The 12,388-nt window shown below is 43.8% G+C and overlaps 1 protein-coding gene across 2 annotated transcripts in view; it reads left to right on the forward strand.

Moving 5' to 3' along the window:
• MAP3K20 (mitogen-activated protein kinase kinase kinase 20) overlaps positions 1–12,388 on the forward strand; it is a 245,412-nt gene that overhangs the window by 58,911 nt on the left and 174,113 nt on the right. For both annotated transcript variants that reach the window (XM_056534810.1, XM_056534812.1), the window contains exon 2: positions 3,527–3,719. In XM_056534810.1, coding sequence (XP_056390785.1) covers positions 3,561–3,719 — 159 coding nt within the window. In that variant the 5' untranslated portion in view covers positions 3,527–3,560. The remainder of the gene's footprint in view (positions 1–3,526; positions 3,720–12,388) is intronic.

Consider the following 12,388-nt stretch of genomic DNA (forward strand, 5'->3'; position numbering starts at 1 on the left):
GTATCCACTAGCAACGGCTCACCTCTCTGGCTGCTGAAGATAGGCGCGGTACAAGGGAGTAGGCAGAAGCAAGGTCGGACGTAGCAGAAGGTCGGGGCAGGCAGCAAGGATCGTAGTCAGGGGCAACGGCAGAAGGTCTGGAAACACAGGCAAGGAACACACAAGGAACGCTTTCACTGGCACTAAGGCAACAAGATCCGGCGAGGGAGTGAAGGGGAAGTGAGGTGATATAGGGAAGTGCACAGGTGTAAACACTAATTGGAACCACTGCGCCAATCAGCGGCGCAGTGGCCCTTTAAATCGCAAAGACCCGGCGCGCGCGCGCCCTAGGGAGCGGGGCCGCGCGCGCCGGGACAGAACTGACGGAGAGCGAGTCAGGTACGGGAGCCGGGGTGCGCATCGCGAGCGGGCGCTACCCGCATCGCGAATCGCATCCCGGCCAGAGGCGGTATCGCAGCGCCCCGGGTCCGTGGAACCGACCGGAGCGCTGCAGTGAGAGGAGTGTAGCGAGCGCTCCGGGGAGGAGCGGGGACCCGGAGCGCTCGGCGTAACAATAATCAGCCCCAAAGATATTCAAGCTGTCCTGCAGGCTCAGGGAGCATCAGTGTCAGCACAAACTATCCATCGACATTTAAATGAAATGAAACGCTATGGCAGGAGACCCAGGAGGACCCCACTGCTGACACAGAGACATAAAAAGCAAGACTACATTTTGCCAAAATGAATTTGAGTAAGCCAAAATCCTTCTGGGAAAACGTCTTGTGGACAGATGAGACCAAGATAGAGCTTTTTGGTAAAGCACATCATTCTACCGAAAACGGAATGAGGCCTACAAAGAAAAGAACACAGTACCTACAGGGAAATATGGTGGAGGTTCAATGATGTTTTGGGGTTGCTTTGCTACCTCTGGCACTAGGGGGCTTGAATGTGTGCAAGACATCATGAAATCTGAGGATTACCAACGGATTTTGGGTCGCACTGTACAGCCCAGTGTCAGAAAGCTGGGTTTGCATCAGAGATCCTGGGTCTTTCAGAAGGACAATGACCCCAAACATATGTCAAAAAGCCCCCAGAAATGGATGGCAACAAAGCGCCGGAGAGTTCTGAAGTGGCAGCAATGAGTCCAGATCTAAATCCCATTGAACACCTGTGGAGAGACCTTAAAATTGCTGTTGGGAAAAGGCGCCTTCCAATAAGAGAGACCTGGAGCAGTTTGCAAAAGAAGATGGAGCAGTTTGCAAAAGAAGAGTGGTCCAACATTCCGGCTGAGAGGTGTAAGAAGCTTATTGATGGTTATAAAAAATTACTGATTTCTGTTATTTTTTCCAAATGGTGTGCAACCAAATATTAAGTTATGGGTGCCAATAATTTTGTCAGCCCATTTTTGGAGTTTGGTGTGACATTATTTCCAATTGGCTTTTTTCCTCCCTTTTTTGGTTTAGTTCAAATACACACAAAGGGAATAAACATGTGTATAGCAAAACATGTGTTACTGCAATCCTTTTCTATGAGAAATACTTCATTTTTTCGGGGGTGCCAACATGTACGGCCATCTCAATACTCAGTCACTAGATGGTTCTTCTCCTGGCTTCTACATAGTGGGAAAACTGGCTCCTCATGGGCTCATGTTTCAGTGTACCTGACATCATCCTATTCTAGTAAGAGACTCATTGGAGACTCATATAGTAACTTAGGTCATGACCAGCTATATAAGCTGGTATTTGTCTTAACTTTCAGAGAGCAAGGCAGAGGAGCAGCATGGTGATGTATGAAGAAGGCACGGTAGTGAAGCAAGTATAGTAAGTAACTACCTATGGATGCCAGGAACTAGGGCATCTGGAGCAGGGGCATGCAGTTTGTTCTTAGTTCCTGGGTGGATCACCTCAGCCCTCATAAAAAAGAGGAAAATTTGCAAGAGAAAATACCGTAACTAAATATTAGGAAGACACTCAACATATAACTGGAACTCCACTTTGAGGGTATTCACACGTACAGTATCCTTCACGTATTTGATGCTGCAGATTTGAAGCTGTATTCATTCAATTAGTTTACATTGAAACCTGCATCATAAAATCTGCAACTTCAAATATGCGCAGGATACTGTACGTGAAAATACACCCCAAAAGGGGAAGTCTAGCTTAAAACATAATAATATAAATCACGTTGTGTAACATTTATCTGCTTTTTATTATCTTTTGTATTGTTTGCTTGGAAAACATTTAGAGTTGCTACTTCAGTTTATGATAAGTTCTTATATAGACTAGGTTACTAGGCGGTCAGAGCATGATGGGATATATAGTTTTGCAACAGCTGAAGAGCCACAGGTTTTAAGAACACTGTTTTATACTGTAGCTCGTCTTGTTCAGATTGGCTGCTGTGTGTAAGCATGAGCCCACCTCTACAGGAAGTAAGTATTGCGTTGCTAGTATTGTGTTGTACATTGTTGCTTTTCATTACAGTCATTACAGTAGGGGCATAAACTGAGAAAAAGTGAGAAAGATAGCATTCACTGAGGCAAGTAGGCTTTTAAAACGCTATCTTGGAGAAGTAATGTGGGTAAATAGTGGCAATATATACCTGGCTCTCTATGAACACTAAGGCCAGTGTTTCCCACATGGCGCCTCCAGCTGTTGTAAGACTACAACTCCCGTCATGCTGGAACTGGAAGCAACCGGGTTGGGAAACAATGACAATCTACATCTACTTTAAAGGGGTACTCCAAGGAAAAAAAAAAATATATATATATATATATATATATATTTTTTTTTTTTTTTCCTTGGAGTACCCCTTTAAAGTATATGTAGACTGTCATTGTTTCCCAACCCGGTTGCTTCCAGTTCCAGCATGTCGGGAGTTGTAGATATATAAATGCTCCAAAGCCACCACACTTCCTGGATATGTTCCCTGTAAACCATCCTGCCTGATATGCATGGCCCCTGTTGCCTCTGTTGCCTTCTCTGGCTGCTTGATAGTCTTTGCCATCCTTTCCTCCCCTTGCCTACATCTCCCAGCAATCATTGCAGCTCTGCTCTGCCAACCCCCACCTTCATGCTCTGAGCAGAAGAGAGAGATTCAGTGTCTGATTGGCTGAGGCTGAACACACCTCCCAGTTCTCAGCACCAAAGAGAGCATGACTCATCAGTGCAGGGCAGAAACCACATGGTCTGTGTGTCTCAGGAGGGTGCGGCCTGCTTTTAGAGAGGGATCTGGACAGAGGCACAGTGAATGGCTGGATGATGTCATTCCTTCACTTCATGCATGTAAGTGACAACCAAAGAGGGGAAACTGCTCTATATACCTAATGAATGACATTTAGACAATTAAAATGATTGAGAGGGAAATGATGGGCTATGGGTTTAGTTCCCCAAAGTACCCCTTTAGGTAGAGGTAATGCAAATAGTAATTGTTTATACTTTATTTGTTTACCTCCATATGTATTTGCCTTTTACCTTGATCTAATGTCTAATTTTTGGCTATTTATGTACGTGCACAGATGGTCTCACGAATAATTGTGTGTGTCTTGCAGGTCGTACCTCAGAGCTGCACTTCGTCATTATGAGATGTCGTCCTTAACAGCTTCCTTTGTGCAAATTAAATTCAGTGATTTGCAGTTTTACGAAAGCTGTGGAGGTGGAAGCTTCGGGAGTGTTTACAGGGCAAAATGGCTGTCACAGGACAAAGAGGTGGCGGTGAAGAAACTTCTGAAGATAGAGAAAGAGGTAAGAATCTTTTAGTTTTTTTTTACTTTTAAGAACCAAGAATTATCATGTCATGCCAATGTGCCCTAGCCGGTGTGCCTCCAGCTGTTGCAAAACTACAACTCCCAGCATGCCCGGACAGCCAACGGCTGTCCGGGCATGCTGGGATTTGTAGTTATGGAACAACTGGAGGCACACTGGTTGGGAAACACTGTTTTACGTTATAGCGCTGCATCCTGTATGCGTCATGATATATCTAAGATTATTATTTGATGTTAAATCATAGGGACTTAAAAATGTTTGCATTACCCCAATGTAAACTGTACAGACTGACATGGGTGACGTCTGTATTGATAGATGACTGTTTAAATGTGTGTTTATAACAGTGCCATGCGTGGCCAGGGTCCAAGTTGGAATGGTGTTGTGTGCATTACAAACTTATCTTAGCTACACTCTTTAAATGTGTGAATTGGGAAAACAAACATATTTGGTCCAAGGGCCACATTGTTAGATTATACAGTGATCCCTCAACTTACAATGGCCTCAGCATGCAATAGTTTCAACATACAGTGATCTTTTCTTGACCATTGTAACTTGAAACCGGACTCAACATACAATGCTACACACAGTCCAGATCTGCAAAACCTGTGAATGGCTGGAAGAACAGACCAATCAGAATGGGCATTCACTGGTAAAACCCCTGTATTACTGAAGTGCATGCACTGACTGGTTGTCTGGTAGCGCCCCCTACAGTACAGTGAGGTATTACATGTTCTGTACTACTCTTTACCTGTGCCAGGGTTAGCTGCTCCTTTGGACACCAGGTAAGAGCGGTTCCATGTAACTTTTTTAGGACACTGTGTACTGTACAGGACCCTGAAGAAGCTCCTCTCCTCTACATAGACAGGGATTTACAGCTTCCAGCTGATCTTTCTTACTTTTATATCTAAGGATTTGCTTAGTGCTGGGCGGTATACCGGTATGAACCGGATACCGTTTTTTTTTTTCTCCCACGGTATGGATTTTTGCCCATACCGCTATACCGGTCGGGCCCCTCCCCCACCCTCCGGATGAATTGTAGAACCCAGCGCGGCGCCCTCACTTGTCCCGGTGTGCTTCTGTGGCCCGATTACAGAAGCTAATCCATTTACTGTGTCCCCCCGCTGCGCCTGTCAGCCAGTGTCCCCGTGAGCACGATCAATCCCCACCGCTAGCAGGCTCCATGTGCCCACTAGCGGTGTCACAAGAATGCCTCCCGCGAGCGTGATCGCTACCATCACCGCTAGCGGGGTCCCTGTGCCCACTAGCGGTGTCACAAGAATGCCGAGCGCGGCTCTGTTCCCCGTCCCTGTCAGCTCTTAGGGTACTGGAACAGATTTAAAAGCCTCGCGCGCGGCTTTTAAATCTATGTACTATGTTAGCTGCGCGCAAGGCTTTTAAATCTGTTCCCGTACCTTGAGAGCTGACAGGGACGGGGAATAGAGCCGCACTCGGCATTCTTGTGACACCGCTAGTGGGCACAGGGTCCCCGCTAGCGGTGATGATAGCGATCGCGCTCGCGGGGGGCACATTTGACACCGCTAGTGGGCACAGGGACCCCGCTCTCGCGCGCGCGCGGGGGGGGGGGGGGGGGGCAGGTGGTAATACTGTGATACCGCGATAATAAAAAAAAATACCGTGATATTCATTTTAGGCCATACCGCCCAGCACCAGATTTGCTTTATCTGTATTAGTTATCCACTTATTTTTCTTTAATCCTCGCTTTTACCAGGTTTCCATAGAGTTATGGTCTCAACATACAATGGTCGTCCTGGAACCAATTAATATTGTAACTTGAGGGTCCACTGTATACAGCATTGAAACACTGCAATAAAACTTTGACTTATAAACAGCGTTGCGTTTATCTAAAAACTGTGTGGTGTTAGGGAACTATGCTTGGGATAAAGGTATGCCAACATATACCGCCGCTTACCCGAGCCATGCCCATTCAATTCAGTGGACCAAATGTTCTTTATTAGTGTCTATTTCTAAGCATATACTCAGCCAAACTTTGGAGCCCTTTATAATAATAATTCTCGAAAATGGACCAAACTTAGTTACTAGTAGACTTTGTATGGCCAGTTGAACTGAATGGGCTGCTGCAGTACACATCAATATATTTTTTGCCTGTATGCCGCCACTGTATACCCCAAAACGTAGGTCACTTTACAAGTAAGAACATAACCTTACCCTGACATGACGAGATACTGTAGCCCTGCTACCATTCCCTGTAGTATCTTTGGAGGAACAAGTGATCACAACAGGTTGTTGTATTGTTGTACTATTGTACCAGCATTGCATGGTCCATTTGCCAACACAGCAAGGTTGCCAGCAGAGCTTCATGCCACAGATGCTACCATACCTAACACATTCTTTTCTAACCACGGTTTCCATTCTAGACATGGCTTATTATTCGTGATCACTGGATCATTTGTGTGGCCCTTGATCTTTGTTGTGTTCTTTTGGTTCATAAACGGCGGGAAACAGGGTCTTCACTGTCTGGACATTGTTGTGAAGACAGTAGAAGCACCAAAAAGTGTCACATTTAGGTTCTGTTCACATGGTAGAATTTCTGGTGGAAAAGCTTACATAGCCGGTCAGGACCTAAGTTCCTATATGAGTCTCAAATGAGTCTCTTACTAGAAAAGGATGAAGTCAGGAACTATAAAACATGAGCCTATAATGAGCCTGTTTTCCCACTATGTTGACGCCAGGAGAAGAACCATATAGTGACCGAATATTGAGATATACTGTTCTTCATTCTAAGGTCTGACCATAGATCACAAGTTTCTATTTGGCCACCACTGCCCAATGTATTCATAGCTCCCTGAGTATGTGGACTGTCAGTCCATGTTCACCTGGCGGAATTTTCAAGCATGAATCTGCAGAAATATTTAACTCAAAAAATCCACTTAATTGATTCCAATGGGATTGTGTTGCACTGTGCACATGGCGTAATTTCCGCAGCAGATGTTTCTGCGGCGAAAATCCTTATTCCGGTGTCCGCAGAAACATTGAACTTATTCAATGTTTCTGTGGATTACGCTTGGTAAGGCGTTGCCATCTATGGATACTGCGCATTTTCAGATTGTCCTAGCACCACCGAAACAAGCAAATGTGCGGAATGTCCACCTGTGTTTTCTAGGCGGACATTCTGCACATTTTCGGCCGCGTGAGCATGACTTAGGGGCAAGCAAACCAGTCAACAATTATAGCCAGAATATACATACCACATAGGGCCCCTGTGCTGTTCTTATTTGGAAAGCACAATAGAAGATATATTAAATTGCTGTGCACAGAGACTGAACAGATGTTTCATTAGATTGTATATAGAAGAAATATTTCTCTGGTGTTCTGACGCAAAAAAACTAATTGTTTAGCTACAGAATTTTTGGGGTCATATGAGAGATACAGAATACATTCTATTTTAGCTACTTGTGGTTATACAATTATTTTAAGTGAATTATCTTAAACAAAAGTTGGTGGGCTTGTACAGTTAAACACATGCCGGCATGAGAGAGCTCCATGAAAATCCAATGATAAGCATGGGGAGGCTGAGCAGTCATCTCTTTAGATACACCTGTGCTAATGATACCTGTACCCGAGACTAAGCCAAGAAGTCATCCCTCGGTCGGCTCACAAGGATAGTCCTCCTGCACTGCAGCTTTCTGGCCTACATGAGCTCAAACTGCTTTATCCTGACTTGAAGCTTAAGAACACAGGTTTTAACTCTGTGCCAGGTCTCCGAGACATTTATTATATATTGAAAATCCAGAACAACCTAAGGGATTCCCAATACGTTAAGTATTAGTTATAGAAGACAAGTCATGACAATTGGAGTGGAATAAGAAAAGTTAAGCAGGATAATGTATCTGCATGGCAGGTTGCTCTTCTTCATGATGAAAAAGCTTGGAATAGTGATTCCTGGAATAAACTTTCTCAATCTTGATAGAGTGACGGGGTAGCAGCTGCCCTGTCTGCAATGGCCTAAGCTCAGACATGCTAGTACAATTTCTGGCACAAGAGTGGCACGTGACTTGGGAAGCAGGATTTACTTTACTATTTGAGTGACTTGATTTCAGTTGTCATTTTTGAGACTTGACTGCAGCTTGTTGGATCATTCTCAAGGTCACATTTGGGTCATATCTCTTGTGCTTTTTTAAAGTTCACCTGTCATTTGCAAAAACTTTTTATACAATGTAGATCATAACAAGATATATATATAAATATATATAAATATATATATATATATATAATTTTTTTTTTTGTAATATAAAAATTGGTTGCAAAATGTGTATATTTTTGGGTGAAAAAATGCTGTCCCTGCAGCTATTGCCTGTGTGTCTCTGTGAGGAGACCAAATACAGGAAGCGTGGTCAGTACAGGTAGGACTCTGTGCAGGCTCCTGGCTTGTCAATCAGCCTGCTGTGTAAGCTAAGTGTGTGTCATAGAGCTTCAGTGTACAGAGCCCTGCTTGTCCTCAGTGTACGGAGCCCTGCTTGTCCTCAGTGCACGGAGCCCTGCTTGTCCTCAGTGTACAGAGCCCTGCTTGTCCTCAGTGCACGGAGCCCTGCTTGTCCTCAGTGTACAGAGCCCTGCTTGTCCTCAGTGTACAGAGCCCTGCTTGTCCTCAGTGCACAGAGCCCTGTTTGTCCTCAGTTTACAGAGCCCTGCTTGTCCTCAGTGTACGGAGCCCTGCTTGTCCTCAGTGTACGGAGCCCTGCTTGTCCTCAGTGTACGGATCCCTGCTTGTCCTCAGTGTACGGAGCCCTGATTGTCCTCAGTGCACGGAGCCCTGCTTGTCCTCAGTGCACAGAGCCCTGCTTGTCCTCAGTGTACAGAGCCCTGCTTGTCCTCAGTGTACAGAGCCCTGCTTGTCCTCTGTACACTGAGCCCTGCTTGTCCTCAGTGTGCACAGAGCCCTGCTTGTCCTCAGTGTGCACAGAGCCCTGCTTGTCCTCAGTAACAGAGCCCTGCTTGTCATCAGTGTGCACAGAGACCTCCTTGGCCTCACTGCACAGAGACTTGCTTGTCCTCACTGCACAGAGACCTGCTTGTCCTCAGTGCACAGAACCCTGCTTATCGCCCACACTTGCTGCATTTTGTCTCTACACAGTAACACACAGACAATAGCTTTACTTTCTTAACAGGCATATACAGTGCCTTTAAAAAGTATTCACCCCCTTGACTTTTTTCGTATTTTGGTACATTACAGTCTTATGTTCAATGTTTTGTTAATCTGAATTTTATGTGATGGATCAGAACACTATAGTCTAAGTTGGTGAAGTGAAATGAGAAAAATATATAAATAAAACTATTGTTTAGAAATAGAAAACAGAAAATTGGTATGTGCTAATGTATTCACCCCTTGTTAGGAAACCCATAAAAAGCTTCTGGTGCAACCAATTACCTTCAGAAGTCACATAATTATTGAAATGATGTCTACCCGTATGCAATCTAAGTCACGTGATATGTCATTAAATATACAAACCTTTTTTGAAAGGCCCCAGAGGCTTGCAAAGCAAGAGGCATCAGTGACCAAACACTGCCTTCAAGACCAAGGAACTCTCCAAACAAGTAAGGGACAATGTTGTTGAGAAGTCAGGGTTAGGTTATAAAAAAAAAAAAAAAATCCAAATATTTGATGATCCCCATGAGCACCATCAAATCTATCATAACCAAATGGAAATAACAGGGCACAACAGCAAACCTACCAAGAGACGGCCGCCCACCAAAACTCACGGACCAGGCAATGAGTGCATTAATCAGAGAGACAGAACAGAGACCTGAGGTAACCCTGGAGGAGCTGCAGAGTTCCACAGCAGAGACTGGAGTATCTGTACATAGGACGACAATCAGCCATACGCTCCATAGAGTTGGGCTTTATGGCAGAGTGGCCAGAAGAAAGCCATTATTTTAAGCTAAAAGCAAAAAGGCACGTGTTGTATTTGCGAAAAGACATGTAGGAGACTCCCAAAATGTATGGAGGAAGGTGCTCTGGTCTGAGGAGACTAAAATTGAACTTTTCAGCCATCAAAGAAAACGCTATGTCTGGCGCAAACCCAACACATCACCCAAAGCACACCATCATGGTGGTGGCAGCATCATGCTGCGGGGATGTTTTTCAGCAGCCGGGACTGGGAAACTGAATACAGGGATATTCTTCAAAACCTGTACCACTCTGCATGATTTGAGGCTAGGATGGAGGTTCACCTTCCAGCAGGACAATGACCACAAACACACTGCTAAAGCAACACTTGAGTGGTTTAGGGGGAAACATGTAAATGTGTTGGAATGGCCTAGTCAAAACCCGTGCAGGTCCCGGCTCTCACATTGATAAAGCCTGGCATGATCAGGCTTTATCAATAGAGTGCAGATCACACAGATCAATGTGATTCTATGGAAACACATTGATCTGTATGAGGAATCTAATGATTCACCCTAAGGGGACTAATAAAGTGTAAAATGAAAAAGTTTAATAAAATGATTTGACGATGCTACAGGGGCTGTACAGTTAGTGTAGTTCATAATATAGTGTCTGTACCTGTGTGTGATGGTTTACTCACAATTCTTTTGTGATTTTCACTCCAATATTTATTTTTAACAGCATACAAAATGACTGTTGTCTCAGATTTTTCCCAGGTAGCAATGCACTAGCCAGCTGATGACAGGGAGCCTGTCTGCTTCAACGGGTGGAGCGATTGCTTGGTGGGAGAGAGAGCAATCTGCAACTAATGCAACAGCTGTAGGCACCCTGATTGAAAACCACAGGTCTTTTGAATGGATGCAGCTCATTTATGTTTCATTGGGTGGGGTGGCTGATGAGTGGGAGGGAGGAAAATGGAATTGTGGGATTTGTAGTAAAAAAAAAGAAAAGTCAAACATGAAATACCAGTTCATAAAAAGCTAGACACAGTGTTCTGGTAATCTCACAACATAGCCATTAAGCCCCAAGACAAGCGCAGATCCTTCGTTAGCATGTCCATTACTGCCTGCCAGGTACGTACTAAAATCACCTTATGGTGGATAACCCCTTTATGGGGATTTTCAGTTGCAGGTGAACAGGACTGCAGAAACCTCATTCACATACATAGGTTGTAGAGTTCTGTTAAATTTGCACTGGATTTCAGTACAGAGTCCTTGCCAAAATCCTTTTCAAACTGTGTATGAACATGGTCTTGAAGTGAATTTATCACCTAGATTATTTTTTTTTACCAATTAGAGCCACATATTAAAAATGTTTAGTTTTTTTCTTTAGTAGTTTCTATTTTCTGACTGTAACTTTTTTTTGTACATTACTATGGGGTAGCCATCTTGCCTAAACAGTTTTTAGCAGAATTTAAACATCTGTTTTACTGCAGAACCCATGGACATAGCTGCAGTAGTCTGGAAAATACTCTTGTCAAATAAATGGGAGAGGTTTCTAGGCATGCTCTTTGACCTATACCAGAGGTCTTTCGGGAAGGAGAGGGAGGCTGAGTTGTAAACTTAAGCTATTTTGAATATATTTACTGGTGTCACCTTTCACAGTACTCGTGTCTGTAATAAGCAGAACAATGCAGGAATGGGATCTGGACAGAACACAAAGTCTCAGATTTGTTTTAAACTAAGTTCACATGGCTGTTGTGTTTCAACCTGTTTTTTTTGCACCAAATGGACACAGAATAATTAGGAACACAACTGACACCATCGAGTCCCGACAGATCCCATTGACTTGAATGGGGTCTGTTGGGTGTCCGGTATTTTACAGGAGTTGATTGGAGAAAAAAGAGATCAGACATGACTGACAGACGGACTGAACAACGGAGCTCCCTTTAGTAGAGTACAAAAGATGTGTAAAGTGGTCAGAATGAAAACTGCATGGTTCCTGGATTATTTTAGAATATAGATTGTAAAATGGAAAATAAAAAAAGCACAAACAGTAAAACTATAAACAAGAAATAGATCATTACACAATAGATCATTTTCTGATTACATATTCTATTTTTAGGAGCCTTGAAAAACGATGCTAGTTGTACTCATACTAGAGATGTCCATCTATAGATGGTGTTAATATTGCTGGACATTACTTATGGCATTGTCATCACTGCGGTATTTTTATTCCATGTTGGGTCCGATCACAAACTGGAGTAGATCCCATCAGAGGAAGTCAAGGAAATATTTACTTTAGGAAAGGCGCAATTATAACCAGCAGTGATTTCCTCTGATGGGATCTGCTCCTGTGTTTGGCATAAGTTATACAGATCACATACAGCTTACATCAGTCTTTCCCAATCAGAGTGCTTCCAGCTGATACAAAACAACTGTCCGAGGATGCTGGGAGTTGTAGTTTTGCACCAGCTAGAGGCCCCTTGGTTGGGAAACACTGCCTTACAGCATAACTAGTGCACACTGTATCAGGTTCTCTTAACACTGCTTACTATTATATCTGTGCTGATGGACCTCGTATTTCATCACTTGTCCTCCTAGTCCATTATTGTGCACAGTTCATCTCCTATGACAGGTCGTCACCATAATTTACAGGCATTGCACAGATAAGTGTAGCGCTGTAGCCGCTATGAACAACGCATTGTGTCCTGTGTGCTCTATTTCTAGACATGGACATCAGAGATTACAAAGTCATGTGTCACATCTGCAATTGCGTTGGAATT

This window comes from Hyla sarda, chromosome 8 (assembly GCF_029499605.1).
Source record: "Hyla sarda isolate aHylSar1 chromosome 8, aHylSar1.hap1, whole genome shotgun sequence".
In the NCBI taxonomy this organism is placed as follows: Eukaryota; Metazoa; Chordata; class Amphibia; order Anura; family Hylidae; genus Hyla; species Hyla sarda.